The sequence below is a fragment of the Phalacrocorax aristotelis genome, chromosome 5 (assembly GCF_949628215.1).
Source record: "Phalacrocorax aristotelis chromosome 5, bGulAri2.1, whole genome shotgun sequence".
Lineage (NCBI taxonomy): Eukaryota > Metazoa > Chordata > Aves > Suliformes > Phalacrocoracidae > Phalacrocorax > Phalacrocorax aristotelis.
In genome coordinates this window covers 55997773-56022582 of record NC_134280.1, presented here as the reverse complement: position 1 = coordinate 56022582, position 24810 = coordinate 55997773, and the positions used below count along the sequence as shown (strand labels likewise).

The 24810-nt window shown below is 38.0% G+C and overlaps 1 protein-coding gene across 12 annotated transcripts in view; it reads right to left on the bottom strand.

Annotated features, from left to right (window-relative positions):
- Window positions 1-24810, bottom strand: part of PLEKHA7 (pleckstrin homology domain containing A7) — a 181299-nt gene that overhangs the window by 34372 nt on the left and 122117 nt on the right. For all 12 annotated transcript variants that reach the window (XM_075094687.1, XM_075094680.1, XM_075094681.1 and 9 more), the window contains 6 exons: window positions 24044-24144; window positions 15408-15586; window positions 12908-13393; window positions 7191-7710; window positions 5047-5133; window positions 2671-2724 (listed from right to left, as the gene is read on the bottom strand). In XM_075094687.1, the coding sequence (XP_074950788.1) occupies window positions 2671-2724; window positions 5047-5133; window positions 7191-7710; window positions 12908-13393; window positions 15408-15586; window positions 24044-24144 (1427 nt within the window). The remainder of the gene's footprint in view (window positions 1-2670; window positions 2725-5046; window positions 5134-7190; window positions 7711-12907; window positions 13394-15407; window positions 15587-24043; window positions 24145-24810) is intronic.

Here is a 24810-nt window from a genome sequence, read left to right as displayed (position 1 = left end):
GTCTTCTTTGTAACTACCCCTTCAGTACTGGTACGTGGTGATGAGATCCCCTCTGAGCCTCCTGTTCAAGGCTGAACAAACCCAGCTCTCCCAGCCTATCCTCACATGGCAGGCTTCCCAGTCCTTTCATCATCTTGGTGGCCCTTCTCTGGACCCCTTCCAGCCTGTCCACATCCTTTTTGTAGAGCAGGGACCAGAACTGTACACAGTACTCCAGGTGTGGCCTGACAAGCGCTGAGTGGACCAGGATGATAACTTCTTTATCTCTGATGATGATGCCCTTTTAGATGCAACCCAGCATCCTGTTGGCCTTCCTGGCTGCAGCAGCACACTGCTTGCTCATGTTGAGCTTCCTGTCCACCAGGACCCCCAGGTCCCTTTCCACAGAGCTGCTCTCCAGCCAGGTGGATCCCAGTCTGTGCTGCACTCCCGGATTATGTGTTCCCAGGTGCATGACCTTACACTTGTCCTTGTTGAATTTCATAAAAGTTCTTGTTAGCCCAATCTTCCAGCCTATCCAGATGTCCCTGCAGAGCAGCTCTCCCTTCTGGAGTGTGTGCTTCCCCACTCAACTTGGTGTCATCAGCAAACTTCATCAGGCTACACTTGATGCCGTTGTCCAGATCACTTATAAATATATTGAATAACATTGGGCCCGATATTGATCCCTGGGGGACTCCACTAGTGACAGGTTGCCACTTGGAAAAGGAGCTATTTATCACCACCCTTCAGGTGCGGCCTGTCAGCCAGCTCCCCACCCACCGCACAGACCACTTGTCTAGGCCGTAACGCATTAATTTCTCCAGGAGGAGACTAGGGGACCGTATCAAGATGGGGATAGATTTTTTAAGTAGGGCCTGTAGCAATAAGAGAGGGGGTAACAGATTTAAACTGAAAGAGGATAGATTCAGAGTAGATATAAGGAAAAAGTGTTTTACTAGGAGGGTGGTGAAACACTGGACCAGGTTGCCCAGAGAGATGGTAGATTTACATCCCTGGAAATATTCAAGGTCAGGTTGAACAGGGATCTGAGCAACCCGCTGTAGTTGAAGATGTCCCTGCTCACTGCAGGCCCTTGGACTAGATGACCTCTAAAGGTCCCTTCCATCCCAAACCCTGCTATGATTAACTTTCTTTTTACAGAATGATCAGGAACACCTACACATTTCTCTTTCTGGCTGCTTTCATCAGGTGTTACACAGGCTGCAGGAAGGCACAAGGGGAGCTCCTGGGGGACCAAATAGCTCTTCATGTCCTGGACTGCAACAAATGAATCTGGATGGAATCCACTAAAAAGTTAAAGCCCCTTTCCTAATAATTTGGTGAAGCACGTAACATTTTCGGAGGCTTAAACTGTGGCCACTTTTAACTGTGAAAAATGTTGGGTATTATAATGGAGAAAGCACTGCGTTTGTTCAAAATTTCTCAAACTGTAGGACCTTTTAAACTGAAATTTGTCATAAAATTCAGCTGACGGCTTGGGAGGCAGTTACATTTGGTAAAGCCATGAACAAACCAAGAACAAGGCCTAAAGTGAATTGTGTCCAACCAATTTTAAATTCATATATTAATTACTACAGTTTCCATATTTAATCATTTAGACTACACATACTGCATATATTATGTGATAAATATTCTATATTTATAGATATGACTTTATACACATGTGTAATATGTATTCTTAATATTTTCCATTGATATATTTGGTTATATACTCAGCCATTAAAACATCAGATTAAACTGAAATACACACACTAATAGGTCTAGTAAGCTCATTAGTTCCACATATGCAGTGCTCCATGGTACCAGTAAGAACCACGTACATGAAAACAATAAGGATAACAAGGTGTCAAATTTCACTCCACCTTTATTTTCAGAAAGACCGTATGATTTATATATGGTGAGACATCCTACACACCATAGAAGGTGGTAGAGCTGCTTTGCTAAGCAAAATAATTGTATGTTTTGGGTTTTTTTTCTTCAAAACCTGGTATCAGTAAGTCCAGATTTGCTTTCAAACTGCCAAATATCAGGTGTACCAGATAGAGAAGTCATTTAGTTTAGACAGATGCTTTGATGCTCAATATCTTTTTTTTTTTAAGGAAATATCATGTAACATTTTTGGATGGATGAATGGGTGCATTTGAAATCTGTTGTCTGTAATAATATGAAAACAATGACAGGTGTTAATGTCTTGCTTTCTTGTGAAAATGTGGTGATTAATTGTATATACAGCATGTCATAAAAACAAGGAAAAAGCCAGCCCAATATTTAAAGGGAAAAAGCTGGCTTAAGAGAACACCCTATTTTAACTTAGAGCAGTTGACTTCATATCTGTTCTAAGCTACAGCAGACAATATTTTCGATCAGTTTTTAATGTGATTTCTCTAAAATTACATAATATCATTCACCTGGAGTACCAGTAACACAAGTTCTTCCTACAAACTGAAGCAACTAAATTTTTTTGAGTTTGCACTTCAATTGTATAGCCACTACTATAAAGACATGCAATATGCTAAGCACAACAGTGACGGCAAAAGACAGGGTTTCTATCTCTGAACAGAAGGTGATCTGAAAACCTGCATGTACAAAGATGATACACAAAAGACCACTTGGATTAAGGGGAAAAAAAAAATAAAAAAAAGGAAGTAGACTCGTAAAAGATTGTACCTTTAGATCCAAATACTCCAAATCCTTTTTCAACTGGATATAAGTGTCATCCGCCTTCAGATAAGTACATGGGGGAAAAAAAAAAAGCAGTGTATTTGAATGTTTGAAACAATTTCAGAATACTTGGATTGGTTATATATAAGAAAATGGACAAAAGAAGAAACAAAATAACAGAGTAGGAAGTACATAAAAAAAGCACATTTGCTCCACCAGCATATTGCTCTTTACAGCTGATAAATGGGCAAAAGTATTTCCCAAGGACATTACTACCTCATGCCCACCCTCCAAACATATAGATTTGAGTGTTCCACCTCTAATGAGACATGTAACTACCTGAAACAATAGGTTTTCAGAAGTTATTTTTTCAAGATAATTTCTACTGACTATCCTTCACTGAAAAAGTTATGGTGTTGTCCTCCAGCACAATATGCCTCACTGGGAGAAGAGAAGACTTGTACCTAACTGCATGTCAAATGTAAATTGAAGCCATTATATAACAAATCATTAGAATACTTTTGATTACATTTCATACACATTTTAAGATATTAATTCCTTTATTCAGGGAAAGTACAAAATAGGTTTTGTGAATAAAATACCAAAAAAGATCTCACTTCTATGATTATAGAATCCATTTTGCCTTTTAAGTAATAGAATTCAACCTGATCCTTAGTTTTCACTGGCTCACCTGTAATTTCTATCACCTTAATTTTATAGTTACATTCACCTACCAACATCTTCATTACAGTGGCTTCAAGAAAAGCGTGCACAGAAGTCATAACAAAGTTATTTCTCCTTTTTTCAAAAAGGGTATTTAAAATACGGAACAAAATAAAGCTTAACTGTTGCAAAAGTGCTTTGTAATCAGCCAAAACAGCCCAAAATTCCTAGAATTTTATTGCTATTTTGGCAGGATTTTATATCCTGGGTACATTAAACTTCAGAAAATAAGAAAAACACAACTATACCTTTTCTCAAGTTTTGAGGCAATGACAATGTGTAGTTAAAAAAGAAAAGAAAAACCCTTTATTCCATAAAATCAGTAGATCACACTTGCATTTCTTTAGCGGTATTCACTTACGATTCTTGTCCAATCAGCTTGTAAGTCTGGCTGAGGACCTGACTAGAAAGTCTGCCCATTTTTGGAGAAACCCCTGTTACTATCAACCATCTTAGTGCCGTCGTTCTGTAGGTGAGGTAAGTTGGGAAATGAAACTTTTTCAAATTCAAAATAATTCCTTTAGTTTTGGACCAATACAAAGCCTTCACCAATTCCAAGAGAAGTCACCACATTTTATTCCCAGACAGCTCCATTTTTGAGGCTCTAATATGAACCAAAGAGCTCTGTAAGTACATTTCTGTTTGATCTCACATTTCTAAGTTTCATACATCAGTGCAATCAAGAGCACTGTTGATGATCCAAGGTGCCCAGGAGCTTTTATGAACCAATGTTCACCTGCAGAACTGCACAGTTACAAGCTTGTATGAAAGTACAAACTGGCTGATGCATTTCAATTTGCAGATGATGCAGCATGTGGCACAGGGAGCCAATCCCATCATGAAAGCAGCACAAAAAAAATGGTTTTGCTTAGAATGAACTTATCTAATATTTTAACCCACATTTCTGAAGATGCAGCATTTTCAGAAATAGTATAAAAAGGAAGTATATGTAACACTTTGAAACATATGCACTGGTGCCCTATAACTTAAAACGCTCATCTTTTATAGCAAATACAGTAGCAAAGAAAAGCCGCAAACGACCTGGGAATTGTAGAATACCAAAGAATGGGCAAGAAAGCACAGACTCAAGCATGCCACTAATGAAGCATTTGCAGAGTCACAAAATGTCATACGGCACAGATGAGCCAAGCAGCAGCTGACCTGATAGGTGGAATTAGTTGGCAAGTGCTGCAGTAATTGTGCGATTGTGTAATTTCGTATACTAGCCAACTTAGCCTGATGTCTCCTTAATCGAATGAGAAGCAATGTTAGCTCTTCAGGCTGCAGGTATTTAGACACATTGTAAAGAGGAAATTAGCAGTCTTCAGGGAGAGTAACTGTAATTACATTTTTCACCTCAGTGCCCAGAAAGCAGTTACTTGACATGATTAAGCAATTATTTCATTAACTCTGCATTTGGTCAAACAAACATAATAAAAGTTGAATCGTGTAATAACAGACAGCTCAACCCTGTTCACATTGCAGATAACAGGAAAATTCCTACAGGCTTTACTGGGAGCTGGTTAAGATTAAGTTCTCGTTCAACTTATTTATTTTTTAACTAATAAAAATACAACTGCTACAGAATGAGCAGGATTTACAGCTTAACTACAATACTACAATGACACAAAAGGAATAGTAACTGCTCTGTTAACTTACCGACTTGCCATGCAAACTGGGTGCGCTCACAGTATGTGTCATGTAACCCATAGCAGGCATAGACCGTCGATCAACGTGAGTTGAGCTCTGTAAGAAGCCACAGCCACAACTGTAAGGATTGTCTCAAGTGAGAGGTGTGTTGTACTTGATGGAAAATTCAGAAGATATGGACCTCTGCCACAAATTTTGTATCTGAATTCAGGGCATGCTTAGATTAAGGTAACATTCATGGGCCAGCCAGATCCTCTGATGATTAAGTAAAACTTATGAATGAATAAAAACAAATTTAGCACCTGTGATGTTGGGCAGATCAGCAGATTCTGGCAGCACAAGATGCTTCATCAGAACATGCAAGGTTGCTTCCAGCAAATGAAAAAAATATTCATAAAGTTTCCCCCCCACTTAATGTCTCCAGAGAAAGGCTGGTTGGGCTTATGCCCTTATGCAGGCTTGTGCTCCATACAGTAACTGTGAATGCCCCCTATTAGCCAGGGAACACTTTGCTACTGACATGAGTGACACCTTGTGGCAATGGGTTTCATTAATATCAGGTTTAATTAAATAACTGTATTTGATCTGTCCCTTTCTGCTATAGTATGAAAACCTACTGCACATCCATTCTTTCACCTTTCTCTTAATGCCAAACATTTATGGCTTTCTTCAAGGCAGAATAAATGTCTGATGATACATTTTTATTCCTGCCTCTGAATCTCACTGAATGCTGTTTTGGTCTGCCTTTTTTTTCCCTCTCTCTCCTTTTTTTTTTTTTTTTTAATTTTTAAGTCTAACTGGATGGATTTTAATAAAGCATTCCAGGGAGTAAGGAGTATCACAGAGTTCTGTAGACATATATATTAATATGTAAAACGATGCTGTGTGCTTACATGTTAAAACATGAGCATTTTTCTCTAGAAACTTTTACAGAAGCTTCAGAGAAAAGTTTTACAGACAAGGAAAACTGTGTTTCCCTATATTGGTAAAACTAATATGACATAAAAGGAGTTTTATGAGCAAAATTTATGCAGCTACATTGCACAGGAAGGGAAAAGACTGCTGTACATTCCTTCATAAGGGATGTAATGCTCCTTCAGCTTACACATGGAGAAACCAATGTCTGCTATAATATAATCAGGAGTCAAAAAAAAAAAAATTAATTTCCAGTGCTGCACATCACTAGACTATTTCATCCTCTGAGGGAATATTACAAATCTATAAATGCTGAAAGACACCCGACAGTTACGCTGCATATACACTAGGGAAAAAATCTAAACTGTGCATGAAGCCGGCATGCAACCTGAAGTCATGGTCTTGAACCCACGCTGGGTATCTGAATTCACAGGTATCCTCCTTTGCGAACACTTCTCCCACCAGAGCCCGTGGTTGAGGTAAAAAAATAGGTGAATACAGAGGCTTTCAATTCCACTTATTCCAGTGTAAGAGCTTCCAAGAAAAATTCTACATATATTCAATCCTGAATTTCCCCAATTTCCTTAGGCAAGGAGAGCCATGTGGTGTACCAAATAGCAAAACCTCTGTCACCTCTGGATAAGAGGGTACAACAGTGCCTACAGAAAACCCACACAGAAATTCTGCAGAAGGTTAAAGTTTCAGACTAACACTATTTAATTTTGGTTAGCCCAATGCTAAAGACTCTGCAAAAGGCTTAAACTATCAAATGCATGAAAAATTATGTTTTTAGCCATAACTACAAACTGAATCAGCTGTAAGACTGACTACACTAGCAAAACATGTAGAGAAAGCAGGCACAGCAAACACTGAAGACTGCAAGCAAAAGTAATAATCAAGAGTTAATTCTGCTGAGTTTTATACCTACTCTCTACATTAAAATACTACTATTTGTATATTTTATACATATAAACATATGCCTTCCGGTTTTTGAAGAAAAATACTCCAAACCAATGTGATGTGCCACCATTTCAACTTTCCAAACCAACAAAAATTAATAAATTTGAAATGATCAGAGAGATAAGAGTTTTAGGACAAAATTATTAATTGTATTAACTTCTACAACTTGCATGATCTTTCACACACAAGAAAGGATGCAATGAAAATTGCTAAATTAAATTACCAATGTATGACACCACATGTAGAATAGTTTGAAATCAGTTATACTGTACACAAACCTTTACAGCATTACTTCGTATCTTCCTGGGTGATCCAGCAAAAGGAACGTCTACAGTCTGTCTCTCATCAGATGGTTTAACTGTAAGCCTTTCTGCAGGAGTATGTGGTCTCCTTAGGGGAAAGCTTTTTGGAGGTCCAGGTGGAGGAATATCAGATGGAGAGGGCGGAACAGATATTGATCGTGGAACATCTAATGAACTTTTTGACTTAGCACGATCAATAAAGTCTGAAGAACCTACATAAAGTGGGGCAGTGGGGCTGCCGTGTTTAAATTGCTGTCTCTGCTGCCACTCATATAGCTGCCAAACAGTTCCATCCTTATTTGCTTTCCTTTCCTCCTGGGACATCTTCAAGTGGCTAACACGGTCTTGTGCATATTTGTAGTCACTTGGCAAATTGCGGTTTGGTGGTGGTGGTGAGCTCCCTGAAGGCTGCCTGGTATTCTTTGGCAAAGTGTGATAGTTTTCAGGAAAAGGTGGATTGGGACCCTGACGTGTAAGAGTGTGATCAGAAGTGAGGCTGTAAAGGAGAGGGGGGAGGGAAAAGGGGTACATTTTAGCATACACTGATGAGTGGGAATGACTGATAAAAAACCCAAACTCTAATGACATTAGCACAGCAACTACAAGACAAAATACACAAGTCATTTAAAAAGAATTTACGAAATATTAACAAAGTAATATTGATTAAATTTACCCTGCACAAAAACATTACACTGTGCTCACACAAAGCTGCAAATAGTATAAATACAGGCTTTTAATGCAGTGTCTAACTTAGGATGACCTACTAGAAATAAACCTAAGGGACAGCTGTATTATGTACTTAGACCAAAAGAATGTCAAGAACATTAAGAAAGGAATTATTATGTTTAAAGAGCAAATCCATAAATTAAAACATTCCTTTTCACCAAAGGCCTGCTCACCACCAGGTGGTGCAGTTTACGAACAACAAATGCATGCTCATTATAAAAAAATTACCTTAAAGTGTGAGAAGAAATCTCACCAATCACAGAATGAGTATTTCAGATAGTTTTTGTTCACGTGAATGAAGCAAAAATAAAGGTAAGAAATTGCTCAAAGTCCCCAAGTCTGTATGACTTACTTTCATCTGGCCTAATGCTACTGATTCTACTGTTTTAAGCAACACAATGCTTTTTTCTACAGAACTCATCGGCAAACTAGAATATAAGAAGATGCATTATATCCTGGCTTTAGTACTGCATCCATAACGCACTTAAACTGTCGAAATTAAATCTTTTAGTAGATAGAGAGGCAAAACAGAACTGGCAAAAGCTTTGACAAAGTGTAGTTAGCTCCCTCTCCTACTTTGAAGTAAAAAATCTTTCCATAGCCTCTAATTTCTGATTCTCCAGTTAAACATCTGGGGGGGTTGTTTTTGCAGTCACTCGCCCATTGATTCTATGATCTCTAAACAGAAAACTATTCTGTTAGACTTGTTACAGAGGAACAATACAAAAAATAAAACAAACAAAACCCACAAATATAGAAACTCAGAACATGCTCATCACTCCACTTGGTAGATTCCACACTCTGCATGAGAGGGAGACCCGATGGTGTGCAAACTGCAGAAATTCCACATGAAAGAAAGGGCAGTATGGAAAAGAACATCCTTGTTCAGCATCCAAGAATAACAGAAACAGGGGAAAAAGAATGGCTACCAGTAAATTCTGCTCAGTTGCTGCCTCTGTCTATTTTTGCTGGCAGTATTTGGTACTGTTGAGCTGCCTTGAAATATGGATGCTCCTGAGAGAAATAATTCCTCTTGTCAGAAAGCAGAATAACCGCCCTGTGCTGCATGGAGGATTACAATTTCATAAAAACTCTGCTCTCTCATGCCACAGAACCTTGATGTTATCCTCAGATTTCACACTGATGGTTAAAGCAGGAAGGTAGTATGAACAGAGGCAACCCAAAGATCAGGTTTGAGTGGTCAAGTAACCTCTTTTATTTGTCTAGCTCATTACATCGTAAGTACTCTGCCTCTGCACGTACTGACAAATCTTTCCACACGAATATCAAAGCGGTTGATAGAAATGTGGTTTTTTTCTAGATAGGAATGAGAACTGAGAAAGTATGGAGCAGGTAATGCTTCAAAAGGACAGAGACAGGCACGAAGCTAGTACAGATTCTTTTGGTGATTTCTCTGTGGAAAAAAAAAAATAAAAGAAGACGGCTTGACTATACTCCAACCTAGTGGAGCCTTCATGAAGGCAAACTACTGAAAGTTCCAAACCATCTGTGTATGGTTATTTTCTAATTGGACATGAAAGGGTAAAATATTCAGATCAGCAGGAATTACTGGTAGTCAGTGAAGTCATCAGGGCTAGCAGTTTTACAGGCAAAAGCAGTCTGAAAAATAAAGACTCTGTGAGCTTTGGGGGGAAAAAGTAATCATGTCTTTCACTAGAAAAGGATGCATTTGTCTGAGAGGAACTAAAAACCATGTGGATGAAAGCAGTACTTTAGGCAGCTGTGAAATGCCAGCTTCATGCAATACTTCTGCCTGCTAGAAAAAAGAACAAAGTTTCACGTGCATTGCATTGCACAGGGAAACTCATATTCAAAGATGAACTTCAGGGGCTACTGCCTACATACAGGCAGGTTGTAATTTCTCAGTATATGAAGTAGGGAGAGACCTCCAGCTAAGATGACAGGCTATAGGCAGGTGGCATCTCTACCACATAAGGTTTCAGACCCTTAAAATAATTTGCATAATACAAAAATAGGCACCAAGACAACATACCAATTTCTAGAAGAGGGAAGGAACAATGTCCCAAATGACTCAAATTAGTCCACAGTGGACTCTGGACAATTGCTTTCTCAGGGATCAAGAGTAAAAATGAGCAAAAGCAGATGTTCTCAAGAATCTCTCTGTCTTGAATGATGAGGTATAAAGAATATAAAATATGACTTTTTGCATGAAAACCATTCAGGGTCTGCAATGGGAAGCAACCACACAGAAGATAATTGTACACAGAGAAGATACATGTTCAAAAGAAAACAAATACAATTATTGGAAACACGATGCCCATCCACGGGAACTCACAGAAGCTAACAAAGACAAGTAGTGTTTCTTCCTTAGGCAAATCAGGAAGACATGAAATGTTCTGCATAACAAGAAATGTTTAACACCTTATTTGCAAGGAAGGAAATTCCTCAACATGACTGCATATAGTTGGAAATATTAAGCTTACATTTATCAGATTTATTTGGTTTTTAGAAGTGCAAATTGACTGTTAGAAATATCAGATTCTTTACAATTATGCATTCAATATTTCTATCCAGGCACTGGAATCCGATCAAAGACTAGTAATTTCTGGACAGCTACAGTTTTATGGTTCTGACCTTTAATTACTTAAAACCAGAATCTGAAAGACTCCTTTGAAACCTCCTTCCAATTCTCTAGATCTCTCTCAAAGGCTGGCATGAACCTTACCAAAGCAGGTGTTCCCCTTTGCCAAGATCAGAGTGGGGTTAGCTGACTACATTGGACATAGCTGTAGTGCAGCTAACATTTACTAGTTATCAAAGAGTTCTGAGTGCTTTATAAAAATGGTAGGTAAAATATCTATTCAAAAAATCTGAATATCTGTATAAAAAGTACAATCCTGCAAATAATTATACGAACTGCTGTACTTGTGTGAAGCCTCTAGCTGAAATAGTTCTTTCTTATCATAATCAAGTTCCTGGCAAGCATTGCATCTTTATACACGTGAGCCAGGAAACAAATAAAACCGTACTCATTCTGTGTTCAAAAATATTCAGTGTTCAAATTCTGTGTTCGACAGCTTCTAAATCCTCTGAGGTTCGTTATTTATAACGTTTCAGGTGGAATAACAGTAAACATGTAGCATTAAGAAATTAAGTGGTCTGCTCAGACTTACTAAAGTCAAAATGGAATGTCAGTCAAATTATCATCTCTACCTTAAATTTCTATATCCGGAAATCAGGACATTTAACAACTAACATGCCTCTTTTATCCATCAGTTAACTGCACTGCAACCACCTCAGCAGGTTGACAGAAGGTGCCATTTAAAAATCAATCCATTAATCTTTGGGAAGGTAATGTGTAATTTATTCTGAATGCAGAGAATATAACAGCATTTGTCAGGGAAAGACAAAGAAAACAAGGTCAACTGAGCTAAAATAAATCATAAAGGAAGCGTTTAAAGTAAGAAGAAAATTTTGGTTACATCACTGCAGTTAACCCTTGCAAAATTTTCACTGAGTACTTAACCACTCCAGCTGAGGTAGCTGGTTTTATCTAGAACAAACACTGGCACCTGCAACAACATGATCCTAACACTACACCTGATACACACCTAAAGCAGATTTACTGGAAAGAGTAATTAGGGAGAAAACAGTACTTATTTAACTATCAGTCAAGCCTGTTCATTGCCTGTACTCCTGATGTGAAAAAAATCAATAGAAGTTTTCTTAAGCGCTGGCTAATTAGTTCAGTAGTTTTCTGTATAGTTTTAGGCTAATACATCTGCGCATGTAAGAAGAACTAACATACCAAGTACTTTCTTTTCATTGAAGTCATATTCTTTCAGGAACCACTGACTGATAACCAAGTAAAAAACATGCAAGTAAACTGACTCTAGCAGTCTAGGAGAACATTAAGTAAAATTGAGAAGTACGAAAGCTTCTTTAAGGGTAATTCCAAAGATAACAGAAGAATGGACTTCCAAACAGAATTACCAAACCTTAAATTTCTTACTGGATCCAAAATGACAAGTGTTAGCTTCAATAAGCATTTAAAAAATGCCCAAAATATTTTCTCCCTCCTAAAAACCACAGGCTAACGTCTCCTATTGTTCTATAATTAGATTTTAGCAAATTTATAAGGTATTAATTCAGTAGGCAAAACATATTTGAAAAATCCTCATGTGCAACACAGACCCAACTGTCTTTCCTGCCACTTGACACAAGGTAACATTCTGAACAGACGCATATATTCATTACTTCATTTTTAGAACTGGTCCCTAATCTGACTGCACACTTTGAAAGTAAAGCAATTACGAGATTTTCAAATCACAAAAGCATTCCAGTGGGCATTCTACCTCTTGGTACAATGTATGTAATTTTTAGGGACAAAAAAGGGAAAAGAGAATCCTGGAGCCCACGGGAACGTCCTAGGACCTCTTCATGAACTAAATGAATATACGGAGACTTTTCAATATGTGATGTGCACGCTGTGACTTTGAGTGCAGTGATCTGATACAGAGGAGTGAATGAATTTTTGAAACAGGAACAGAAGGGAGGAAAAAAATCAGCATTCTTTACTTTTAAGTGGAAACAAAGTATATTCTATAATTCATACTGTGTAGTTGTTTATGAATAAGAGGTAACTGAGGGCTGCACTTCACTTTCTGGCTGTTCAACTGCAGTAAATTTTTAAGAAGTTTTAAGCATCCACAGTGATTAAAAACAGTACAAAAAAAAGCACTCTAATCTCACTTTTTCTATTTGCAATATAAAGGGATTTGATGAGCCAATCCCATATTGATTTTCCTATGAGATTAACACCTGAAAAATACCATTGTGCACTAGAGGAGAAAGTAAGCTTTGTTATATATTGCCTCTCTAAAATACCATTCTGATTTGCACTAAACATAGTACTAATACATATTTTACTTTAATTTAAGAAAACCCCATTTGTCAGTCTATTTAAAGATGGGCCTATTACTAACCTTCTCGTATCTCCTTTTTGGACTTTCACCCAGTGCTCCACTTGAGCCATGTTACTTTTTCTTTGAATCTGTTTATCTGGATTTGTTCTGGGAACAAACCCCCTTTTATACGAGCTGGTACCATTCTGCTCCACTAGGCCAGCACTCGTACTTAATGAACTAGGAAGTGTTCCATTCTTCTCAGCTGGCTGAGGCTGAGCTACTTGGGACCGGGATGCATTCATTAAGTCTGGAAATAATGAATCAGCTTCTGTTAACGCATGCTTAGCCTTTCCCTTCTTAGTTTCCAGAGTTTCTTTTCTGTGGATATAACGCTCCTCCTCCTCTTTTTCTCTTCTTATATCTTCACGCTTATCATATCCAAGCATTTCAGCTGATTTTTGATAACTTTCTTTTGTATCTGTAATCTCTGCCTTCACACACTCTTTACAGGCATCCACATGGTTGACTTGGGGAACAGCTTGCTGATCCACTTTTTCAGTTTCTCTGAAAAGAAAATACATGTCAGTAATGAACACTGCTTAATTGGGAGAAGTTGGAAGTTGTTACTATTTGAGAAAGGATACCCACAAAAGCACCTTCTCCAGGCTGTGATAAATTTGACAGAAGTACAGTAAGATACCTATGCACAGCAAAACTCAGTTGTTATTGTGGTTAGACAAAAGTTGCCTTTACAGTGCTATCAAGGAAGCAGAAATAATTGATATGCCTCTACAAAAATGACTGAAAACACTAACATCATATGAGAGAAGTGCTCAACTTGTGTAATATTACATACAAACAACTGTAAAAAAGAAAGTCTGCCTATTCTGGGAAACACTGAAGAGCCATAAACCAAAACGCCAACTGCTCATATCAAAGTCAAAAAAGTCTTTCATATCTTTGTAGATGGCCTTAGGGCCTGCCTAGTAATTTCTGGCCAAGAGGACAGAACAATATCTACACTTGAGTTTAGACTAACACTGTCCAGGGAATTTCTAACCTGGGGGCTATTCCTGCAAAAAGTAAAATTAAACACATCTCCATTGCTCCTAATACATGCTGCAATGCACACTAGTTTACTTATTTACCTTATTATCTAAATATTTCAAAAATTCTGTACCAGAAATCTTGATATTAAACTTACTACACTATAAGATGTCTAAGGATCTTAAAAGTTTTATGTTGTTTTTGACACATAACTTATTTCCTTTGTAATTGTCTTCATCTCCATACAGTGATAAGCTTCTCAACAACTATTTTTCTCTTACAATTCAATGGAGTATCATAAATCTCAGAGTAGCACCTCATCTTCTCTGAAACTAAGTTCAGCTCCTTTAAAGCTTTATGGAACGTGAATTCTGAGTAAGTGCCACGAACCAATTGTTTTCACTTCAGTCCACTTTAGTGTCTCAAATTGCGTAGTCTACTAGGAGGAAGGACACTGAATCAATACTTCTACCATGCCAGACTTCCCCCATTTTTTATATATATTTTTATATATATTTATTTTTTATAAGGATAGGAATAATTGAAAATTATTCCTATCCTTATAAAGAAAAATAGGTAACATGTTACACGTTGTTTGAAATTTTAATTAAATCCAGAAAATCTTAACACAAAATCATATAGGATGCAAAGCTCTGGAAGATATGTTGAGCCTTTGCTTATATTTGATTTGCCAAAAGCAAGGAGTAGCGAGAGACTGCACTATGACATTTTGCTCCCCACAGCCCCCAAGGTTAAAAGCAGGGTTGTCTCACAAGGAGTTGTAGGGAAAGAATCACATTCCCCAAGTCAAAACATGAAGGCTACACAGATTTTAAGAAAAGGGAGAAACTGGAAACACATGAAGGAGCAGCTAAATGTGTTTGCCTCTAGCACTAATTAAGAACAGTGGGACAAAGGACATCCTCCTTTTGTCACAGTGCTTTTTTTCTACACCAAGAAAAATATAAAAAGCTCTTACAAGTACTAAAGGCCACCACAGTATGTAAAAAATAAGCAGTTAATACCTGCATAAACTAGTTAATATCCATAACTCTATGCACTTAATGATTTACCCATCTTTAACATTCTTTTCCCTCTTAACAGCATATTAATCCTCCTTCAAAACACTAATTTGAAACAACTCGTTACTCTTCTCTTTCCCCTTTTACTTCTCTCCCCTCAAGGCTGCCAATTGGCTGTTGCAGGTGTATGAATTTACTCACAAAAGCTGTAACTTTTAAAATGAAATTCCCTAAAAAAAAGTATATATTCACAGAAATTAATCCATGTCACTAAATGTGGGCACACAATTTGTGTGTAGACACAACTACTGAACACCAGGTTTTCTTAATTAACATTAACTGATTTGCAACAGAATGTAAATTAAAAATAATTTTTTCTTTAAAATGGGAATGAGTTTCATGCAGATATTTACAGATACCACTTTCAGAAATCACCAGTTTGATTTTATACATATATAAAATATATTAAAAACAATTTTAAAAGTTAACAGTTTGTGTACTGAACTTGCCTCTTCAGTGAAGAGCGTGTTTGCATAAGAGCAGCTTGATTCATAGCCCGGATCCAGCCATTCATATCCTCTTGGGTATCTGCACTGAAGTAGTATGTCCGCATCCCTGAATGCTCTGCCTGAGAGCCAATAACAGAATTCTTATTATAAATATATGCCCGCATACCTGTATGCACAGCCTGCAAGGAGAAAGAAAAAAAAAAAAAGAAGAAAAGAAAGTCAGGGTGCTCTTTCATTTTTTCCCCAGAAAATTTACTGTAATTTTTCCTGATATCTTTAGATAACCTTCCAGATTCTTTGACTTCTTTTTGAATTTTGGGTAAAATTATTACACTGCCACATTACTACACAGGCCGTAGTGCAGCAAACTCTGCACTACACTCTGCACTCTGTAGTTTTTACTGAAATTCTTCTGTCTCTTTCTTGCACTATTAAGCAAAAAGCACAGCACTTCTCTTTTTCACAGTAGGAAATTTCAGCTTTTCATTTTCTCTTAAGATACATTTCCTTTGACATAAATACCATACAAAACAAATTAAAGAAATTCTCACTGAGACATGCGTAAGCAAGCCAATTTTCCCAGCTCATTTAATAAAGCAATTTATTCAGACATAACACAGACAAAAATCTTACAATTCAAGCAATTAAACTGCTTATTTAAGAACTTATTATAATGCATGTTAAGATCTTTTGGTTAAAGCGTGCACTTGAACCTCTACATCAGCTGTAAAATCACAAGACTTACTGATAAAGTTAGTAATACTGATGGAATGATCACAGCACATAAAATACTGACAAGTATCTCTGCACACCAAAATACTCCAGGTAATTCCACCGCAAACTAGAGGTATTTTGAAATCCCTCTATAAATATATTCAATACGGAATGTCTTTGTAACCCTAGGCTAGTTGAATTTAATCAAATCTCATCCACATTTCTGTAAGTGATAGTATAGATATTACTAAGTCATATCAGTTGACTATATTTCCTCAAAGTTACTTTACAGATGTGTTTCATATTAGCAGGGAGAGATTCATCTCCTTACTTTCCAAAAAACTGAAGGCAGTACATAGCTTGAAAGCTCTTGTAATGATATTAAAACAAAATCAGTAATTTAAACTGCTTTTTATAAAACTAAACCTGCTATCACACACAAAAGCTAATACCATGAAACACTGCTAAGATGAGGTTCTTTTAAAAGGAAATAACTTATCTCCAGTTTTAATTTGGCTGCATCTTCTTTTAAAGGTTATCAGAAGTAGTCAACATGGATTCACCAAGGGAAGATCATGCCTGACCAACCTGATAGCCTTCTATGATGGCATGACTGGCTGGGTTGATGAAGGAAGGGCAGTGGATATTGTCTATCTCAACCTCAGTAAGGCATTCGACACTGTCTCCCATAGCCTCCTCACAGGCAAGCTAAGGAAGTGTGGGCTGGATGAGTGGGCAGCGAGGTGGACAGAGAACTGGCTCAACAACAGAACTCAGAGTTGTGATCAATGGGGCAGTGTCTGGGTGGAGGCCTGTCACTAGTGGTGTTCCCCAGGGGTCTGTGCTGCGTCCAGTCATGTTCAACATATTCATCAATGACGTGGACAATGGGACAGAGTGTAACCTCAGCAAGTTTGCTGATGATACCAAGCTGGGAGGAGTGGCTGACACACCAGAAGGCTGTGCTGCCATCCAACGAGACATGGACAGGCTGGAGAGCTGGGCTGAGGGGAACCTGATGAAATGCAACAAGAGCAAGTGCAAGGTCCTGCACCTGGGGAGGAACAACCCCATGCACCAGCACAGGTTGGGGGCTGACCTACTGAAAAGTGGCTCTGTTGAGAAGGACCTGGGAGTGCTGGTGGACAACAAGCTGACCATGAGCCAGCAGTGTGCCCTTGTGGCCAAGAAGGCCAACGGTATCCTGGGCTGCATTAAAAGGAGTGTGGCCAGCAGATCGAAAGAGGTTATCCTCCCTCTCTATTCTGCCCTAGCGAGATAGTGTTCTGAGTACCGTGTCCAGTTTTGGGGCCCCCAGTTTAAGAAGGACGTGGAACTGCTTGAGCAAGTCCAGCGGAGAGCTACCAAGATGATCAGGGGCTGGAACGTCTCCCTTGTGAGGAAAGGATGAGAGACTTGGGTTTGTTCAGCCTGGACAAGAGAAGGCTGAGGGGGGATTTCATCAATACCTATAAATATCTAAAGGGTGTGTGTGTCAGGATGATGGGACTAGACTCTTTTCAATAGTGCCCAACGACAGGACAAGGGGCAATGGGCTCAAGTTGGAACACAGGAAGTTCCACCTCAATATGAAAAAAAACTTCTTTCCTGTGCGGGTGACAGCAGTGGCACAGGCTGCCCAGGGGGGTTGTGGAGTCTCCTTCCCTGGAGACATTCAAAACCCACCTGGAGTCACTCCTGTGCCCCCTGCTCTGGGTGTCCCTCCTCAAGCAGTGGGATTGGACAAGATGATCTCCAGACATCCCTTTCAACCCCTACCATTCGGTGATTCTGTGAACATACTTACATATCTTCCCTAAATGACTGGTCTTTTTATTTTGATGAAATCCTCTCCCCCTCATTATTTCAAATTTAAAAAACCCCAAACAATCCACCGTCACAGATGGCTTCAGAAACACAGCAATCGTTTTGACAAAACCCAGGCTATTTAATCCAGTGCAGCCCTCCCTACACATTATAATTTCAGTTGTTTACCCTGAATTTCCCAAATTAGCATAATCGCAGAGACTCGTATCAACAACTCCAGAGAGCAAAATATTTGCTTACTATTAACAGTGCTTTAAGTTTTGTGGAAAATTTACCCCCTTTCACTGCAGTCTGTTCTTGTAACTGTGTGAAAAGTGGCCTTTCACTTATGTGCCTGAAGTATGGAAGCCTCAGTGTGTTTTGAAAAGTGTGGCAATAGTCTCCGCAGAGGTCAGTGCCTGGCCTGCCATCACACCTGTGATGGAAAGGATGACTGCAGCACAAAAGCCAGATAGAAAAAGGAGGAGGAGAAGGAAGAGAAGGAAAGGGTGACAGAAGTCCAAGACACTCTCCTGCTAGAACGAGTCTCTGCTTCCCAACAGCGTTGGCTGATAAGGGAATACAAGGTGGTTTCTCCTTCTCCACCATTAGCTGCCTCCCTTACCTCAGGAAAACAGGACTTACATACATGAAACAGTAGCTCTGATCAATTGGCTATTTAGGAATCAAAGAATTTTTTTCATGTTTGCCTGGTTGAGTTCTTTGGGTTTTCTTCATTGTATTGGGTTGTGGGGTGTTTGTGGTTTTTTTTTTTGTTGTTGTTGTTGTTTTGTTTGTTTGTTTGTTTGTTTTTGTTGTTGTTGTTGTTTTTTTGGCATGGGTTTTTTGTTTGGTTGGGTTGGGGTTGGTTTTTTTTGCCATTCTGACACCATTACAAGTGGCCAAAACAAATATGGTTTAGAAGCATTTAATTCATGGCAATTTATGGTTAGCATCCTGTGTAAGGACAGACCAAAAATTGGCAGCTCAAGATGTAAAGGAAATAGGTGATTTTAACGCTAGACGTCATGACTACAGGTTTCCTTCACAGACCATGTTGAGCCCATAGACAAAGATGCTAGAATTCAGAAATGAAGCAATTCCTGCAGAAAAGCAGACTACGTACGCCCTGCTGCACGTGACACAGTAGGACCCTACCATTCACGGTTATATACTTGCCAAAAAAAACCAGAACCTTGGGTAACTATCTGCAGAGACTGCAGACCACATCAATAAATGGATTTAACAGCTATCTGTCTTAATTGACCTGTACATCCTGATCAACATAGCCCTTTGCCTTTCAGGTTCTCTTCCAGGAGTGCATGATGAACACAGCTGAAAGCATTGCCTAAGAGGCTGTAGGTGAAAACAGTATAAAAATGCGAAGTATGTCGCACCATTCTCCCTTGAGAGAAGCTATCACAGCCATAAACGTTCATAGCTTCAGAAGGGATAATAGAGGCGGTGTGTTATTGTCAACAAACACAACACTCTGAGGTTTGTAATACATAAAACCGGTTAAAGGAAAAATCAAATATATTTGTTATTTATTAGTAGCACGTTTTATATGCAAGAAAGCCACTTTGTGCCAATGTCCTGCTGTCCTGCCCCTGTAGATGTCACTGCTAGCAGAAACGGAAACTAGCAGTTATTTTCTTTTTCTTTTTATATCCCCCCTCCTCCCCCCCAAGCAGTGGGTATTAGGATGACTACAGCATACTAAAAAGTCTAAAACACAGCACATGCGCATACGTACACTATACACACAACAGGGAAAAAATAATACTGGTACCTATTCATGCATTCAGTTGCCTTAATGTGGATAGATTGAGAAGAAAAGCAGTCTCTCTCCCATAATGCACAGAAGGAGAAATGGACAGTAAACCCCAAGGGCATATCAACAGGACAAGACAAGAACAAAAAGTTAAATAAGTTAAAATCATGAAAAGATTCATGTTTCCAAAGAAAATACTTAACAAAAGACTACACTAAAAGTAACTAATGCCTAGAGCTGTTATGTTCACCTCAAATAATTCAAAATTCCTAAGAGAGAAAAAGCCACAGTTCATAGGACAGAGAGATGAAGAGGGGAACCATTTTCTAATAATTGTATTCTTTCAAAGTTAGTCGTCTCAATAAGCTATAGAATACAGGAAATTCTCCCTTCTCCTTAAGTTCAATATTTATGAAACATTTATGAGCAAAAATTGAAATAAAACTCTGAGCCCTCTCTATAAACACAACAGCACACCACAATCTAAGTCATCTTCCACCCCCAAACAATATTGGGCTTTTTCAGGTCTTCTAGAAGCTAGAACCTTCCCTTTTCCAAATTCTAAAATGGCACCCCTCAAATTTATAGCCCTTGAAATTTCTTGACCTGACTGCCCAGACTCAGAGATGCTTCATAAGCAATATAAGAGCCTAAGGAAACAACACGGATCCAGAGTACATAGAGGAACTATGTAAAAATTTTTTAGGAAAACCAGTGAGATCAAAGAAACAGATAGGAAGTTTGCCCTGGTCCCAGGAGGTCTAAGCAATGAACAGATACTTCCATCAGTAAATCTTAGCCTGTCAATAATGTGAAGGTGTTTAAAAATAAGCTGCAGTAGCATCTTCTGGAGTTAATGATTTGGCCTGGCTTCGTAGGCTCTGGCAACCTCTGAAAAACTTAAAAGGTAGTATCAAAATAAAAAGGAGTATTTTTTATCTCTAACATTACTTCCTACCTCTTACAGGACATCAGAGCATCCTTCACTGACTTTGGTAACAAGATATGCACCTAAATACAAACATATACTTGCATACTTTGTCTTTGCATGAAGTTTTGTTTTCTTTACAGCAAACATTGGTAGGCCTTCCATGTTTCTCTGTTTGTACTACTGCCAGATTCACACAAATGAGCTTACTTGCAGTATTCTCGCATGTATTTTAACACATGTAAGACCAATTAAAAATAGTTTTCATGACTGAGGACAATGAGGCTTCTAAAGAGACTGCGATGACATTAAACTTCATAAATTGATACTACTCATGTTTAAAATTGTTGTATTACTAAAAAGTACAGTCAATTCTCTATTAATTACAGGGAGTATTTCCAGCTTATATATTAACATTGTGCAAACTTTTTCACATTAAAATATATACATTTGATTTGTGCTCCCTCACATTAGTATCAGCAAAAAATAACTGTATGAAATATATAGTGATTCAATTAATTAAACGTCTTTAAGATGGTAGTTGCTGAGCTAAATATGCAGTAGGATCCTGAGTTCTAAAAGGCTGTCACACAGCTTAATGACAGTAGCTTACAGCTAGTCACAGCACTTTGCTTGGGACAAATAAACAATGTGAAAAATATGTCAAGATAAATACTTAAAAGCAGAGTTTCTAAACAAAACAATTTAACACACATACTGCTACACTTCCAAGTAGGTTTTTGATTGCATTTTAACAGCCTGTACGTAGTTCTGCAGGTCTGTAATTGCTAAACACCCAAAGAGACACAAAAGCTTAAAGCTGGGCCTTAGGAGATGATGAAAGGAACAGCATTTTGAGAACTCCTACAGTGTATGTTATAACAGCAGGGTTTAACATATATCCTCGTGAGCATATATTCTAAAAACCTCCTTTTAACTGAATCATATGCAAACCACATCCATGTATTTGCTAATTAAATTTCCTTCCTTTAGTTTTACAAACCAAAATGTTGAAGTTTTTTGCAGTTTGATTGCTTCTCTTAGCTTCAAAAACTCATTGTTACTTAAAACAGCCATATAAACTGAAAGCCAATACCTCTATTGTAACAGAGGATTTACAGCAATCTGAATAAACGACAGCCCAAATGTAAAAAGTGACATGGCACATTTTCCCACTCATTCGGGACTTAAATCCAAAAAAGTCCTATCTTTATTTTGGGCTTAATCTGCTTATGTTTTTCTATTTCTGGCTGCACTATGTTGTGAGACAGAATGTCCATCTGCACTCTGGATATCAAAAGTGTACCGAAGAGATTAGATAAAGGTAATGGTTGGTGAGTGATGGAATGCCAGTATGGGCATGCTTCTGCCACCATACACTCACAGCCAATTCCATGACCATTAAACGTCAGTGTTGGATGGGGTCCATGGGTCAGGAATCTTACAAAAGCTGCCTATTATGAGTTAGTTCTAAGTAAAATGAAACTGCAGCATCAAGTCTGCAGTCAATCATCAAACGCCTAAAGCAGAGTTAAGACTGGCTCAGCAAACTAATACATGAAATATATGTTGTGGCTTTTTATATAGATTTCTAGCTAAAGTTTCTTTTGCTATCAACTCCCTATTTCTATATCAACTTTTTAGTAATGACCCTATGTTGAAAGTCTCAGGTTACTGGCTTATGCCGATTTTCAGAAGGCGACTCAGGTTAAAGACTTGGTGGAGCTCATATAGGTATGATATCCTAAAAGGAACAGGGGAAGTCTGCAATCGCTTCTGAAAACATTTAACCATGATCACAACCATGAATTCTACTCCGCAGGAAAGGAGAAGCACAACTTGGCAGCCGTGACTTGAGAGCCTGCCTATAGAAGATACCGCTCAGAAACATGTGTCTTGTGCGTGTCTATATACGCACATGCACACATAAGTAGGGTTTTCCCCCCCACTTATCACTGATAGTGTTAAACAGGTTGAAAATCCTAATATACATTTGATTAGCATTTTCAAACATCCTTTCAATAAAATAAAAAGCAGATTTTTTTTTAACTCTAAAGCAACTAGATATTCTTGCTACTTTCTCTATCTCCTTCCCCAGCCTGCACTAATAGTTATTCAAGAGAAGTAGAAGCCTAGAAGTACACTGGGTCCTCCTCTTTCAGTATGTGCTTCTTCCTAGGAAAAGGCTCTAGAAGAGGCAGGCTTGATGAATTACACTCATTAAATACTGGAGTGGAATGTTTTTCTTAAACAAAGGTTCCTTTGTAGCTTGTCCTGCTATCTCATGTTCGATGCATTTGAAAAATTACTATAAACATTTCCACAAAGTGCACTAGGTCTATTTATAAACACTTTTCCCAAGTTAATATTTGTTTAATAAATTTCAGACCATTATCCACTAGAAAATAGAATCCAAAGCAACAAAAGGCAGCCTACAATTTTAGAACCACCCAAAAATCCAAACGGAAGAGGAAGTCTAAGCTAACTACATGTTCGTCGTAATTTCAGCACAGAAGATTTAAACAGAAGTGTTCCTTCTAGATCTACTAAAGTATACCTGATCAAAACCTGATTTCTAAATTTATTTTTTTAAAGTACACAGCTCATTTGCTTCATAGAAAAACAGGTTCTGCTCCACTTATCGGTAGAATTTAAATCTGCAACATACACTCAAGTTTCTAAACTTTGGCTTAATGCTGCAGCCCAGAAAATCAACTGGAGTCAGGTTTCTCCACTGACAAAAAGGAATGTATGTTTTATTTCATTTTTGTAGGTTTTTGTAACAAAGACTAGAACTGTAAATTATACTTATAATTTAAAAAAAAAAACACCAAACCAACATTAAAAACGTATCAAAACAAGAGTATTTTTCTTTAAAAAACTCCATGCCACTTAGGGTGACTATTGCTCCCCCCAAAAAAAGGAGAAAAAAATTGGTTACTCTTTTTTCTCTTGAAATGAGGAAAGTACACATCAAAAGCTAGTGTTGTCATTTTTTAACTGCAAGAACTGAGATGATTATTTTATTCAAGAAAGAACACAACAAAACCAGAAGACCATCAGTCCACTATGAGATCAAGTACTCCATAAAGAAAAAATGACAACTTTTCTGTCAATCTGTAAACAGTACTAGAAGAACTTATCAATACTAATTTCTAATTTTAGAAACAGGATCTTTACTCACAGACATATTATTAAGCTCTAAAGACATTTATATAGTAACAGATGTATGAATGTCATTTCATAAGCCACAAAACAAGTGCTATCCCACATTTGAACAGGCAGTCAATAAACCGGTCTACTTTAAAAAAAAATAAATAGGAAAGCAGATTATGTTTCTGTTTACATCATCATATTTTCTAATGCAAATAAACATTTTAAAATATGATTAGCTAATAAGCTTTGTAACTGTACCTTAAAAGAAAATTTGCGATTTATGCGATCTTCAGGTCCAACTGGAGATATTACGTAACTAGGCAACGGTATGCTACCCAAAACCGACTCTTCTCTGCTGTCTGTTGAATAAAAAAAAAAAGTAGAACCTAATTCACTGCACTTTTCAATGGGGTAACAATACATTCTCCTTTAGGGACAGACAGACAACAGGCATTAATTAGAAAAAAAGAGCAGTTCAGACTGGATATAAGGAGAAGAATTTTCCCCATGAGGAACAGAACAACAGCAGCTGAACAGGCCATCCAGTGAGGCTGTGCCATCTCCATCCTCGGAGGTTTTCAATGCCTGACTGGATTAAGCCCTGAGCAACCTGGGCTGACTTCTTCCTGATCTTGCTTTCACCAGGTGGTTGGACTAGACTCTTCCTGAAGTCCCTCCTGACCTGAATTTTGTAATGACTCAACACCAGTAATACACTGAGAAAATTGTTTTATTTTTAAAGAAACAAAATGGAATTTTTTTAAGAAAGATCACTGGACGGGGGGGGTTGATTTTTCAGGTTCAGACAGAAGAATACTCTTTGAGAATAAAGCTTACTGTGACAAATGAACTCTGACAGGCTGCATAACATGACGGACCTTCCATTTAGCATTTTACATCTAGGCTAATTGCTACAATTAGGAAACCGCTATTACTGCTGGCTCTAAAGTGATCAGCAGCAGAAATGCACCACCTAGAAATATGAATCCAAGTTTCATATTTTGCAAAGCTTTCCAAAAATTCTA